General features: G+C 46.1%; 1 protein-coding gene across 5 annotated transcripts in view; it reads right to left on the bottom strand.

The window, feature by feature from the left end:
- The window catches only part of Npr3 (natriuretic peptide receptor 3), a 65,782-nt gene extending 51,609 nt beyond the window's left edge, over positions 1-14,173 (bottom strand). For 2 of the 5 annotated variants that reach the window (XM_023565267.2, XM_063258041.1), the window contains exons 1-2: positions 11,989-13,796; positions 1,319-1,441 (exon numbers count right to left, since the gene is read on the bottom strand). In XM_023565267.2, coding sequence (XP_023421035.2) covers positions 1,319-1,441; positions 11,989-12,754 — 889 coding nt within the window. In that variant the 5' untranslated portion in view covers positions 12,755-13,796. The other 3 variants (XM_063258044.1, XM_063258042.1, XM_063258043.1) reach the window with 3 other exon arrangements.
- Positions 14,174-14,881: the final 708 nt, after the last annotated feature.

Genomic DNA, 14,881 nt, shown 5'->3' with positions numbered 1-14,881 from the left:
GAAGATTTAGATCCTGTGTAACTGCATACAGCCACAGGAACTGGGAAGTAGAGCTCGGAATAAGCGTCATTTGTGATCTGCACATTTTCATTCCCTAAGAATTGCTCAACTTCGAGTATCCCAGCTTACAGGATTGAGGAAACATCTGTAGCCCTCATAATGAACTTTAGAGAAAGCCATAATCACACTGAAAAGAAAATGTTCTATACCTGCTATCATGATAGCCTCCTTTAACACCTTCTAAACAGGGACCTGGGAACTTCCTTAGATCCATCATAAAGAATTAAATGCCATGGTCCTAGCTCCCAAAATTCTGCATAGGAGAGGCTAAAGGCACAGTGATCAGAAAGGAAGGGGGCTATGAGCAGTGGCATTCAAATGTCTTTATCTCAATTTACAGAAATAGCTATTTTATTTCACATTGTGACTCATTTTAAACATATGTGTAATGTGTATAAATATATACATGTTCATATTGCTAACATGAAGTGTCTAAAAACCAGTACATGTGACAAGTATGACATACTTTGACATGTCCTATCTTGGTGTATTATAATCTGTTCCATTCTAGTTCAGATTCTACCCATGGCTCACTGAAATTATTCTGACTGTCTATTTCAGTGGTAGCAACTTTCAGCTGAGAAAGAACTGGACAAGGGGTCTTCAGGCCTTGCATTTTAACCACCTGGAGTGTGGGACTGGGCTATGTTGATCCCCAGACAAGTACCTTGACACCATGAATACATACTTTTGCTCTCCTCAAGTCGTCAGAGGAAAAAAATTTGAGGAATTATGAGATGTTGTCATAACATAGAGCAGAGCATTCATATAGTCTTGCTCAGAATCACATTTCAAAAGCATATTTATGGAGATCACATTTTTGGGCATAACTCAAATTTTTTCATCATCCTCATAATCCCTCTTTGACACAGCTCTGATTTGATCTCAGATGCCCCCTATGGGCATGTGTTGAAAGCTTAGTGGTTGCCATGGAGCTATTGGGAAAGAATGGACACTTGATGAGTCAAAGCCTAGTTGGAAGAAGTTAGGTCACTGAAAGTGTGCCCTTATAGAGTCATGGTGATACCAGCCTGTTACTGACTCTCTTTGCCTCCCAGCTACCATAAAGTAAACAGGTCTTTCCACCATGCCCTTTTGCCATGATATATTTTTCTATGACAGGCATAAAGGAACAGGGTCAAGCAACCATGGACTGAAACCATGAGCCAAAATAACCTTCCCTCCTTGGAAGTTGCACACAACAGAAAGCTGACACAGACAACTTGGCAGTGAGAGGGAAATCTGGAAGCAGAGTTACCATAGGAAGAGCTGTTGAAGAGTTCAATGTTGAAGAAGGCATAGTCTCCACTGGTCATGCCATGTCTGTGTGCTGCCAGCATGATGCTCCGGATGGTGTCCCCACTGGCACACATGATCACCACTGGGGAAAAAAACAAAGAGCACACGTGAGACTCTCCACCACAGCAGGTAGCAAGTGCACCACAGCCAGGGGGAGATAACAAACACAGAACTTGGCATTTATAAGGCCATGAAGTGTCTCCTCATAAGCTGTCTATTATAGCAACACCCCATCTGCATGGCATCTCCTAGCCCCCAGTGAATCCTGAAACTGTGGATAGTACCAAACCCTCCATGTACTATGTTTTTTCCTATTTGACACATATCTTAATGCTTAGCTTACAAATTAGGCAGACTAAGACACTGACAATATTTAATAACAAGTTACAACAATATACTATATTAACAGCCATTTAAAACTCATGAATTGCTTACTTCTAGAATTTTCCACTGCATTTTTTCAAAGCAGTTGACCATGGATAACCAAAACCTTAGAAACTAAAACCATAGGTAAAGGAGAGGATCATAATTCTACTGTGGAGAAAGCTAGCGGACAACATCACAACCAAGTGCCAGGAACTAACATCACCAGTGTGGGAAAACAGACTCACCAGAGTCTTGACAGAACACACCAAGGACCAGACACATCCAACAAGCAAAACACATCTAGTCCGGAGGAAGCAGGTGCAAACCCAACTTAGGAAACAGCAGAATAATTGACTATGTTCCACCACTACCCCTATTCCCTTTTAGTTTGCCACTGAACTATATTCCCAGTCTGTCTTCTTATTTTTTGAAATAGTCTCCATAATTGCCCAGGTTGGCCTCAAATTTGTGATCCCCCTGCTTCAGCCTCTTAAGTTGCTGAGATTATTAACATATGCTGCCATTCTGGCTGGCCTATGATCTTTGAAATGGTTGTTTTCTCATAATGTTAAGTGAAATAAAGAAGACACACAAGCTTAAATATTGCAAAAGTAATAAATACACAGCAAAATAGAAGACAGATCATTGGTAACAGGGAGACATAGTTTTTGTGAAACAGAAGGTGACCAAGAGATAGAGGGAAGGAGATAAACGAGAGGAAGGGGATCAAAAAAGGTAATTAAGGGCCTGGGATTTAGCTCAGCAGCACAGCACCTGCTTGGCAAGCATGAGGTCCTGACTTTGACTCCCAGTACCCAAAAAAACAAATAATAATAATAATAATTAAGACATGTTATGTATATATACTAACTCCCATGGTGAATGTAACCAGGACTGCGAATATACACTAATGAAAAATTTTAAAAAGAATTAAGATTAGGGAGGACATTTAAGGATTGACTGAGTTATGAGGGCCTTGCCCCATGAGTGGGTTAATCCATTTATGTACTGACAGATTAGTGGGTTATGGGAAAAGATCACTAATAAAAGCCAGTTAGCTCTAGGTTCTGTATGTGCCCCTTCTGCCATGAAACGCCTCTCAATGCCCTAAAATTCTGCAAAGTCCACACAGCAAGAAGACCTCACCAAATGTGATCCCTCAGTCTTGGACTTCCCAACCTCCAGAACCATGAGCTAAATAAACCTCTGGACTTTATTTTTAAATTAATTAAATATATAAATAAATGGCCAATTTCATGAAAAGCAAAGACAGGCGCGCACACACACAAAAAAAATTCTAAACTGAAAGAGATTTAAAAGAACAGCAAACTAAATGATACTTAGTTGTATTCTGGGCCTTAAAATAAATAAATTAAACCTTTGTTATAAAAGGTATTATTGAGACCACAGTAGGATTTGACTAAAGTTTATAAACAAAATAATAGAATGTGTTCACATTAAAATTCTTCATTTTTGTCACTACCCTGTGTAAGTGTACATCCTTGCTCTTAATAGACACACAAATCGTTAGGGGTAAAGATACCTACTCTCAAATGGTTCATTAAAAGGCAGCATCTTCTATGTGTATCCATATATATGTGTGAGTATGTATACACATATCAATAAACAGACACAGTTAGCAGACAGACAGACAGACAGACAACAAGTGAGGAAAAGGAGAAAAGATTTAGAATGTTAGTGCACATACAGCAAAAACCTGATTAAAGCTATATAAAGGTTTTTTTGTGTCTTTTTATATCTTTTCCAAAAGTGTGAAAACTATTTTAAAGTTAGATTTTAAAAACTTAAATAAATTTCTAGATTTTTTCCAATATAAGATGGTGAAGACTGTCAACTATTTTTCATGCTTAATAGGATGTTTTCTGAAAAAGCAAATTCAGTGGCTTTAGGGAAAACATTCTCTGGCTATCAGTGAGGGGGTGTAGCAGGGTGTCTCTCTGTCACAGGTGAATCAACGAGGTGCCACGCTATGCTGAAGTTTTCTCAGCAGATGAGGGAAGTAGATAACAGGAAGCTAGGTCTTCTCTCAGTGTATGTCCACACTGTCAGATCTGAGAGGCTTTAAGCAGCCCAGGTCACTTGCCACCTGAGAATGACACAGGGTGGAGTGAAGTGGGGACTTGGACATTGTCCAGTCACTGCCGATGTTCTGCAGGCTCCACGTCTTCGCTATACAGCAGAATCTCTGTACTTTCTGCCTGCACACTGTGCAAATAAGTGACTCTCCCAGACCTGGGTGCTGTCAACCGTGTTATCACCATGCATGCCAGCCCTCCAAAATGTATAAGTTCTTGTAAAAGCATGGGTGCTAAAAGACATAAAACAAGCAGCAGACAGAGCCCGAGTGTCTTTAGCAACCTGCGTGGAAGGTTTGGCTCTTGTTGACATCCCATTTATGACACAGACGCTGGTACTTCATACTACAAAAGGACTTCATGTGCAAGGGAGTGGTCCCAAAGAACAAGCTTTTTGAATAAGGCAAAATCCCCAAAAGGTCTGTGAATATTGGAGTCAATGTTGTTTGTGTTTTCATAGTACAATTCTACACTGGGGATAAATAGTCAAATTTCAAGATGCTTTCATAAGGAAATTCTCAGAGAAACTCTGGATTGTTCATTATGGCCTAAGCCCCTGTGTTAGTTCTAATTTGATTCTAGCTCTTTCAATTAAAAAAAGAAAAGAACCAACGTGTCCCACGAAACAGTCACCAAGAGGCCAAGGTCGAACATGTTTGAAGAGTATGGGTCTCAACAGTGATCATCTCCAGGAGGATGCAGGGAGCTCCGACTCCCTGTCCATTAAACAGCCCATAACATTCTTTGATCAGCTGCTCATAGCCCAGAGTTCACTTCTCAGTCCTCACATGTTTGACTTGATTCTCACCAGCACACAGGAAGCAGAGTCACTGCTTAGGGGCAGATTCTTAATAACCCACATCAATTGCCTTCAGATAATCTGCATTTCAGATTGCTTGAATTCCAGGGGGGCTATAATAATCATAAATACATTTGTGTAACACACCCTATGCCCTGGGCATAATATCTAGAGGACCAAATTATAGGCAGTAAAATGCTAGTGAAGATGAAATCAAAATTAGGGAGGTTTACTAGAGGACTCGGGTGCCAGAAGGCACCAGGCATTGATAAACCTAAGCATTTATCTGACTGATGTACCTGGCCCAGGTCTGAACAGGCTGTGGCTAGAGCCATAGCACAACTTTCATTGGGTCCCAGATAGATCTGCTCAAAACTGGCTTCTGGGATGCTTCTCTCCTTTTTACATTCTGACCCAGCTCCTCCTTCTCTCCCCATCCCACCACCACCGCGCCCTCCTGATGGATACAGTTCTTCTTAAAACATTAGTAGTCCCTGTTTAGACTGAGCAAGAGTGTCACAGAACCATCTAAGCATACCTCAATTATTTTATATCATATTTTGTGATGACCTTGTAGTTTATGTTCAAATGTAAATCCTAATTTCCAAGTTCATGGGCAGAGTTCTGTCTTAAATAAACCAAGCCCATCAACTAGTTAAAGCAAGTTACTAATAACACTGGCAAAGTAGAGTGCAGAACTCCAGATTTGTATAATTCTGTCAAACTTTTAGAGTTGTCTCGTTCGTGCGTAATTGAACAGCAGTTTTAGTAACTTACCTTTATACAGTCTAAAAAGGGTCCAAAATGTTTTTGATGAAATAGCTTCCTCTTCCTGCTAATATTTCAACAGTTTATACAGTTTAATTGAATTAAATACAAGTACATGTGGAATAATACAACTCATGAAAGCCACATGGAGAAGTATAAGTGTGTGGTGTGCTGTGGAAAACTATATTAGCTGCCAGCACCCACCCCATCAGTAAAACTGACAGAAAGTCAGCATCAACTAATCCTGAAAACTGCGTAAGTAGCAATTAAACAGTTTCTGTTGTAACCAACAGTAGCTGAGTACATAACTACTAATTTGAGGTCAAGCCATTAAATTTCTAAAAGAGGAGACGATAGTGTGGTGCTAAATTTCTGGTTATACTTTTCTTTGTCCAGCTTTTTTTTTTATACAGGGTCTCACCATGTAGTTCAGACTAGCCTTGAATTCACTATGTAGCCCATGCTGGCCTCAAACTCATAGCAATCCTCCTGCCTCAGTCTCCCAAGTGCTGGATTACAAGAATGTGCCACCTTGCCTGGCTTGTCCTGCTCTTTTGACTTGTGATGCTCCATGCCATCCTTCCCCATCTGTTGCCACACTGTCCTCTATAAATGCCTCCTCACTATTGAAGCATATTGAAGCTCCAGAGGGAGCAAAAGACAAGATGTAAAGGATTAGCTGTAGACATCAAAAAAAACTAGGAACATTCCAGGCATCACACCTGAGTTGGGGGACATCGTTTCCCCTTCTCAGGTTTGCATCTCTACTGGGTGAACATTCCTTGGAGTCTTTATTCTTCTTCTACCCCAAACAATCTGGTTGGTGAGTCAGGAAGAAAACATGGGCATGCTAGGCTTTGTCCTCTTGCTTCCCCACTCTGATGTGTTTATATGAGATGTGATCAACATTTGCAGTGAATGTTTAAATTTTTAGAATGTATTGCACCACAAACGAAGTTGCTTTTTATCACCCTTGTCTTAGTTAATTTTCTCTCACTGCTAGGACAAAGCATCCAATACCCAAAGTTAAAGGAAGAAAGGTTTATTTAGCTCACAGTTGATAGAGGTCTATAATTAGTGGGCTCCAAGGCAGGATGGAACATCATAAGGGCAACAGCAAAAGGTTGCCGAGCTTAACAGTATCTTTCTGCCCCTTTTATACTCTATCTAGGGTGTTGGGATTAGGGCAGTGCCAAACCGATTGGTGAACTGATCACATATCTGTCACCCCAACATCACATGCTCTAGATTCAGCCACTGCTGCAAAAGTCTTATGACCACATGAGGCTTCGGGTGGACATCCAGACACAAACCGTAACACTCCTCCAAACTCATTTTCATACAGTTATCCTGGTCTTGCCACTTTCCGAAGCAGGTGTGGAAGCTCTGTTTTGTGCAGGTCTTCAGGTGCTGTCATCAAAAGTACAGTGAATGCTTCTTCCAAGTGCCATTCAAGACAAGGACAGGTTTGTAAAAACATTACAATGTTTCCTCATCCACTTTCCTCACTGGGTCTGGCAGCCTCCCGCTATGTGTCTTCCCCAAAATCAAAATGACCATGAAAGGTAAACTTTTTGAACTGATTTTGGACATCAAGGTACTCACCACAGCACAACTAAAAACACTTCACAAAAGAAGACTCTCAGATGGCTTCATAAAGCAGCAGCTGATGGGCTAAGAGCTGGGGGGAAGGAGGTCTGAGGGCAATTAATGGCAATATGTCTTTCACTGCAATCAATTTTTAAAATTAGGCATTCAGTGTATTTTTAGATCATACCTCATATGCAGAGAGCACATTCTACAGGCTGTATTTTTCACTCTGGATGGGGGACCCGCAGCTGAAAGATCCTATCTGATTTAGTGGCTGTTCCTGCCTAACTCTGGGAGGAAATAACAGTAAACCAGTCCTGTTGACAACATAGCTAAGTCATATTCTCCAGTGAGTTTTAGCAACAATAAAAAGTATATTTTCACATTCTTCATTTATTCCTTCAGCCATGTTCCATTTAAGTCTAACTTAGAGGGGAAAAAAGAATGTTTCTTCATGGAAGCAAGACAGATTGTGCTATGTTCTGCAAGCTTAAAATGTGATGCAAACAAACAAAAGTCAAAAACTCAGGAGTAATTTTGGAAGTGGTCAAAGAAATCTCCAAGGAAGAGTTTTAAGTGGTATATAGGTAACAAGAAGAAAATAAGAAAAATAGAGGATCAATTGAAGAAATATAGTAACAAAAAACTAGAAATCAAAAACAGATGAAAGGAGGGGGTAAAATCATCAAAGAGATTTTCCCAGAATTAAAAGACATGATTTTCTAGAAAGAAGGGGCTTATAAAGAGCATAAGGCAAAATACCAGCACCAGTGTATATCATAACAAAATGCTGAAACACTGAGAGCAAGAAGATTCTAGAACTTTCCAGAATGGTGGATAACAAGTATTACATTCAAATTCCATGTAAATTCAAGTTTCCAAGTAGTAACATTGGAATTTAGAAGACAAGGGAGCTATGCTGTCAAATTTTGAGGGAAAACAATTTCCAATTTAGAATTCTACAACTGGTGAGAAGATATTCCCAGTCATGAAATTTACCTTTCATTCATCCTTTCTTGAAAGGCTCCTAGAGGATATGCTCCACTAAAACAAGGGCATAAAGAGAGAAAGAGAAACATACAAGGATATAACTTAAGAAAGAGATGATTAGAGTCCTAGGAATACACTAAAGAATGAGCCCAGAATGATAACTGTACAGTGTACTTTAAAAACAATTAAACTAGAGAAGCTCAGGAGCTTAAAATAGAGCCTTAGATGATTTAGCTATGAATCCACAGGAAACTTAGCAAATCAACAAAAAGGAAAGCACTAGTACAACAAAGAAAGTGCCATCAGAGTAGCCTGCATGGCTCAGCTTCCATGTCTTCAGCATTTAAAATAATAAAAATAATAATGACACGATACGAGCTAAAAAAATTTTAACATAGCCATATCAGAAGGAAAGTTTCCATGTGTGGCTGACAGACAGTAGAAGACAACTCGGTTGTCATCTTCCTTTGGGATACCAAGAAATAAGACCTGAAACTGAAAAGATCAAAAGTAGAATATTAGAAATAAAAAGGCAAACAGAAGATCAGCTCCAAAGAGCTCCAACACCTACAGAAACAGCTACAAAAGTTGCAGATTGACGCCTCCAGAAAATAAAAAATGGGAAGTTGGAGACAAAGATTTTCCTCATAAGATGTGTGATTTTCTAACTTAAATAAATTACGATTTATTTTTTCCAAAAAACGATTTCTCTGGCAACTTGTACCTACATAGCAATAGATATCATTTGTAAAGAGAGAGTGTATCTTTTATCTACTCCAAAGGCCTTTGGAATTTTTACATTGACGCCTACAGTGCTATTTTCTACTGCTATGCACTGTTTTACACTTGTCGTGAGTTCTCTGCCTTAAAATTCTGCTGATCAACCACTCAGTCATCTACCAGGCCTTCCTTTACTCTAGACTACCAAAAGTAAGTGATTCTCAAAATCCCGTATCTCTGTAGTCATTATTCAGGACAAGATCAATGACATGTTAACTAAAATAATAACTCTTATTCATACAAAGCTTGTATAGGATACTTCTAATTCTGCACATACATAAATAAAACAACTGCTGGCTTTCATAGCTTGAAAAAATATCCAATTCTACATCTGTCTTGTTAAAAATACTGAGGAATACTGACAGTGGTCCTCAGCTGTATAAGTGAACCCATTTTAAAGAAAGGTCAGTATTTTTAAAAACACACTCCTAGATGTGTACTTCAGTGATCTCAACTAAAGACATAAAAGGAAAATATGTTTAAATTATTAACTTGGGTGCCTAAAATGAAAAATAATTAATGCCCCTATTTTTTTCTGCAATACAGCACATAACCAAGTGAAAATTTAGTCATACTATTACTGCATTTGAGATGGAGTTATCAGTTTTTACAGGGAAGAGCCTCAAATATTCATAATTTGGCTTTACAGATGACTTGAAGACCAAAAAATGCTGAAAATGTTCTCTCCAAAAGAAGATTAAAGCATGCTCTTGTTCATGGTGATTAAGAAGGAATTTTCAAAGGCAGAAACGTTGTCAGTTACATTTTTACACTTGGGTGAGCAAAAATAGGGTCACTGAACATTAGCTTGAAGAGGCCTTATTCTCCTGAGTCCTTGTTTCACAGAGGAGGGAATTCGGACTTGCACAGGCCACAGAGCTATATGGAAGCAGAGGCTCCTGCTCCAGGGACATCTGCTTTCCAGGCCAGGGTTGCTTCCCATGTGGCAGTCTCCCCTTATAGAAAAAGAGGGGACACCAATGCACAGATCACCCCTAAGATGAAACAGCTCATTTGTTCACTGAGCCCTCGGATTGCTGTGACCCTGAGTCAGCACACTCCATGGGTTAGCTCCTTGAACTAGGAAGCCCTGTGGGCCCCCCTGCACTACTTTACCTGAGGAGCCCAAGGTATGGGTTCAACTGCGGCCCAAGATCCACCAGCTGGTGAGTAGCTCAACCACAAACTCCATCGGAAGCATATACTGAATCCCTGTTTGGCCCATTAACTGCTGACTACGAAGTGAAGACTCAGTGTGCTCCTAGAAGATCCTCTAAGAAAGTTTGTCATCAAGCAACTTTTCTAAGAGCAAAAAATTGGAGGACAGACAGGTGCAATTTAGGGAAGAAACTGTTTTGTTTCCATATATCCGCCGGATCACTCTTGGAAATGCGTTTTAGAGCAAGAATCATAAAATTGTAAAATCAATAAAATATAAACGTCAGCCAGTATATTTTCACCTCTAAATTCAAAGTCCGAAGGAAAAAAGCAAAGAGACTTGGGAACGTCTAGAAGGCTCTGAGAGTTTGGGGAATGGGGGGGGCCGCAGCAACAGAATGCTATGCAAATGCTCTGTCGCCTGAGGCACCCGGCCGGCAGGCCGGCCAGGGCTCCGCGCCCTCATGGCCCTTGACCTCCATTGTGAGGTTGAGAGGTCCTTTGGCCTCCATCCGCCCTCATCTGGACAGACAGATGCCCTTAGCCTTACATCCCAGGCCAAGTGAGGTGAAGCCCCGGGGACCAACAGGGCAATGGAAGTGCGGATGTTTCCACAAAGCATGGATCTCGCAGTAGGGCGCCACACCCCCCAACCCCAACCGACCCTGTAAAGCCCAGAGCTGAAGTAATAGGTTCGGGGACCCAGAACAGCTAGAGGAACTCTGGGGCTTGGGGTGCGGAGGGAAGTAATCCCGGGCTGACGACTTGGCAGCTGCCTTTGGGTACAAAGCCCTTTTTCGGAGTCAGCTGAACTGGTAGGTATTCGGTGCAGGCAACCTGGAGTTCAAGAGCTCAAAACCAGCTTATACCCCCCTGGTCAAACCCCCTGCCTCTTCGGTCTCGAGGGTGTGTTCACTGGCTGTAGCTCTCGCCCTGCTCAATCTCACCTGTTTCTGAGGCTCCAGGCCTCGAGTTGCGCTGTCGCCCACCGCTAATGCTCGGCCAAATCACGAATAAACCCCTGGCCTGGCTCAGTCCGGGTTCCCTTGGGTCACCTTGGGTGACACCAGGATCAGGTAGCTTTGCCCAGGTTGCACCGCTGGCATTATAGGCGCGTGCGCGCGGAGGAAAAGCAGGGGTGGGATTCCCTGTCCTTTGATCGCCCCAACCGCGACTCCGACTCTGCTGACCAGAGTCCTGTACTGTGCTGGGATTTCAGCCCGCCTTCTTGCAGTCTACCCTCCAGTAAAACAAGACGCACAGGGGGCTTCCCAATTAACCTACCGGCTCTGTGTAGCGGCAGCCACCAACCCAACTCAGCATTGCGCTCTTTGTCCAGTTCGGAGATTATTTCAAATTCCCGAAGACTCCCAGAGAAAATGTGAGGGGAGACCCGCAGGTGGAAAAGAAATTCAAAGCCTCCCCAGCACCACCTCCACCCTGCGGAAAGCATAGCTCTGGGGGCTTTGCAGCCTGCCCTGACAAACGCACACGGGTGTCGCCTGAGTCCAAACACAGCGAGGCATTTTTGTGGAAAGCACAGAAGCTTGTTTATAACTACAGGAGCCATGGAAGAAATGAGAAGAGTGATACAATGAGCCTTTAAAAGAAACCTAGGGTCTCTGGCAAGAGCAGTCGGGAAACCAGGAGGCCAGGACTAGACTAGTGGCGGCACCGGGCAGCGGAGCAGAGGATTCCGCACCAAGAGTGGGTGCGCGTCGGGAATGGGCTGGGCCACAAGTTCTTTTGGAATTGGCGCGCTTCAGACCTTAGAGCAGGGCACTGATCGTGCTCCCCTAACCGTGAGCCCCGCGCTGGCAAAGCAGGGGGTGAGGTAGGCAGCTTGACAGCACCTGTCAGAGGTGGGCACGGGAGAGCGTGGGCTCAGACATCCCTTTGTCCAGAGCCCTTCACTTCCCCAGGACCCTCTAGGTACCTCCTCCACTGCGACCTTCCTCTGAGCCCGCGCTCAGGCAGCGCGACCTGAGCGAGACCCTGCGCGCGCTCCCCCAGCCTCAGCAAAGGACCGCGGCGGCGAACGGTTGGGTTAGGGTCCGGGCCCCGGGGCGCGCTCCTGCTCACCTCGCTCACTGGCCTGGATGTGGCCCACGATGTCGTCCAGGTCCAAGCCTTTGGTCTCGTCGAAACTGTAGGAGGATGTATGCAAACCCTCCTCCTGGAAAACCTCGTGGACCCCCTCGAGAGTGAAGTAGCAGTTGCGCTCCAGTTTGTCGTCGCTGTAGACCAGCACGGCGCGGCTCCACTGGTGGTGGCGGAACAGGGCGAGCATCATCTCTCCCATCTTGGCATAGGCAGGCGCCACGCGCGTAAGGTGCGAGTACTCAGTGTCCTTGTGCTGGAAGCCGGCGGCCAGGGCTCCCGCCGACAGCATGGGCAGGTCCCAGTGCGACGCCAGCCTGGCCACCGGCGCCGCCGCGTACTCGCACACCGGCCCCAGGATGAGGTCGGGCTTGGTGCCCCGCGCCGCCGCCACGCGGTCCACCAGGCTGAAGAGCGCGCGGTTGCCGCAGTCCGAGTCCTCATAGGCCACCTGGAAGCGAGTGCCTGGCGGCAGGAGCCGCCGGCCGGTCCCGTTGCCCTCCACGCTGCGCAGCGCGTACTCGATGGCCGGCCTCACGCGGGCCAGCGAGAATAAGTAAGAGTCGTCCTGGGGCAGCAGCACCAGCACCTCGATCTTCTGGGGCGGCAGCGCTTCTCTCTCCCGGCGCCCGCCGCCCGGGCCCGCGCCCCCGCCGCCTCCGTCACCGCCGCCCGCGCCGCCGGCCAGCAGCGCCCAGCCGAGCAGGACGTGCGCGGAGAAAGTGAGCACCGGCAGCAGGGACGGCATGGTGCGGCGACGCGGCGCTCGCCCCGGCCGCCGGCTCGCCCTCGGCCCCCCACCCGCCCGCCGCCTTCCTCCCCACTCTCCTTTCCGAGGTCCCTGCGCCCCCTTGGGCGCCCTAAGGAAACAGATTGCCCCCTTCCCTAACGCCAAAAGATAGTAAGACTCCTCTGCAGTGTCACTAGCATTAAAAAAAGAAGAAAAAGTTCACCGAGTGTAAACCTGTGCGTCTGTAATATACATCTATACTATTATAAGTATATATTCGCCCTTCCTTTATACATTTGCTGTTTGGCTTAGAGGTGGCTTCTTATTTGGGCGTTGCTAAGGTTGCCTTTGAAAGCGTATTTGCAAAAGAAAAAAAAAAAAAAAAAGACTTGTCCAAGTGTTTGTAATTGACGGTGCATCTCCTCCGCGTTTGATCTCATTGATTCGCGCGGGTTCCCGGATCCATAGCCCGCGTTTAAATAGTGTGGCAGCAGCCGAGCGCGTTACCACACAAGGCGCACCGAGGCCGGGCTTGTGTTCCTGCGGGTGGGGTGGATGGGGGTAGGGAGGGGGAGGGGTGGGGCTGGGCTGGGCTGGGGGAGCCTCTCATTAACATTCTTACATCAGGACTCCTCCCCGCACCCCTTCCCTGCCCACTGCTTCCTGGTCCCTAACCCCCACTACCCGCCTGACTGCCCCTCTGCCTTCCCTTAAACAGGCCACCACCCAGGTCTGAACCCGCGGGGAGCCCCCAATGCGCCGCGCGCCACTGGGGTCCCCGCCTCCCCCTGGCCCTGCGCTCTCCATCTCAGGGCTTTAAAAAAGGAAATGTGTTTGAAAGTAAAGAAATGCGCTGGCACACACACAGCCACACACTCACACACACACACACACACACACACACACACACACACACAGGCACACACTCACACACACACAGCCACACACTCACACTCACACACGCGAACACACACACCCAGGGCACAAGAGGCAGGATTGGGGAAAAGGAGCAGTTGTCAAAATTGCTACTCTCGGAGCAAAAACCCCTGGGTCCTGCGGGTCTCACCTCTTTCGAGCTCTCGGCCACCCGCACTCCCGCCGCGCAGACTGGGATTGATTGGGCACCTGACTGACCTTCCTGGTCCCCCGCGCACGGTCAGGGAACCCGAACCCAGGCTCCTACGCGGACCTGGCGTGCCCAGCTGGCCGGCCGCTTCCCGCGCCCTCGCTTTCCCCCGGCCCTGCGCCAGCCCCACCCTCTGGGCCGCTCGATTCACCCCGGAGTTGAGGCGGTGTCGGGGCCACCGCGTCCCCGTCGCAGAACCCCCGCAGGCGCGCGGAATGCGGGAAGGGGAAACTTGTTGCTTCCAAAGGCGAGCGAACGTTTCGGCTTCTGGAGGTGTCAGAAAGCTTGAAAGCCATCTCCGACTCGTCCTCAGGGCTTTTGCTTGTTAAACCAGCAAGTGAGAGGACTGTCTCCCCAAAACGTTCCCCGGAGAGTCCCCCTCCAACCCGAGCGCTAGGAGGTCCAAGAGCTTCTTTCGGCTCCAGGGAGCGCAAGTCACCCTGCTCGAGATTCTGCGATGCCAGGAAAGGTCCTGCCCCGGAGGCTCCGTCCTGCCCTGGTCACCGCCACAACGGCAGGGGAGACGAGGTGGAAACGGCCGCAGAGACGTCCAGCTCCAGACGAGCATCGCCGGAGTTCTCCGCGCAGCTGGACGTGGTAACACACAGAAGCCATGAGCAACGTAAATGTGCTCCACTGCACAAGAGAATTCTGACGCTTAAGTCCCGCAAATTAAAATAAATTGAAAATGTTTTAAAATGTTCTTTCATTTGGGCGTCCGGGTTCATAGTCTTAAATCTACGCCCCCTTACGGTGGAAACGCGCACAGGCTCTTTTCCACCACCACCACCCGCTCCCGGGAGCCACCCCCACCTCACCCCCACCCAGCCCTAAATCGCCCCAGCTGTCCTTTGTGACCCTGAAAAGGCAAACTGAGATTTCCGGAGATGTGGCAACCTTGGGCACCAGCCCTCCTCGCCGTTAACTGCACTCTGCTTATCGCCCTCTGTGGCAGCGTAAACGTAATTACGGGTAACATTTCATCATCCTTTGGGTCATTTAGACTTCAGGTAATTGCA

This window comes from Cavia porcellus, unplaced genomic scaffold (assembly GCF_034190915.1).
Source record: "Cavia porcellus strain 051 isolate PalLab524CR breed Dunkin Hartley unplaced genomic scaffold, mCavPor4.1 scaffold_11, whole genome shotgun sequence".
In the NCBI taxonomy this organism is placed as follows: domain Eukaryota; kingdom Metazoa; phylum Chordata; class Mammalia; order Rodentia; family Caviidae; genus Cavia; species Cavia porcellus.
Note: the sequence above shows the minus strand (reverse complement) of the source record. Positions and strands in the feature narration are given on the sequence as shown.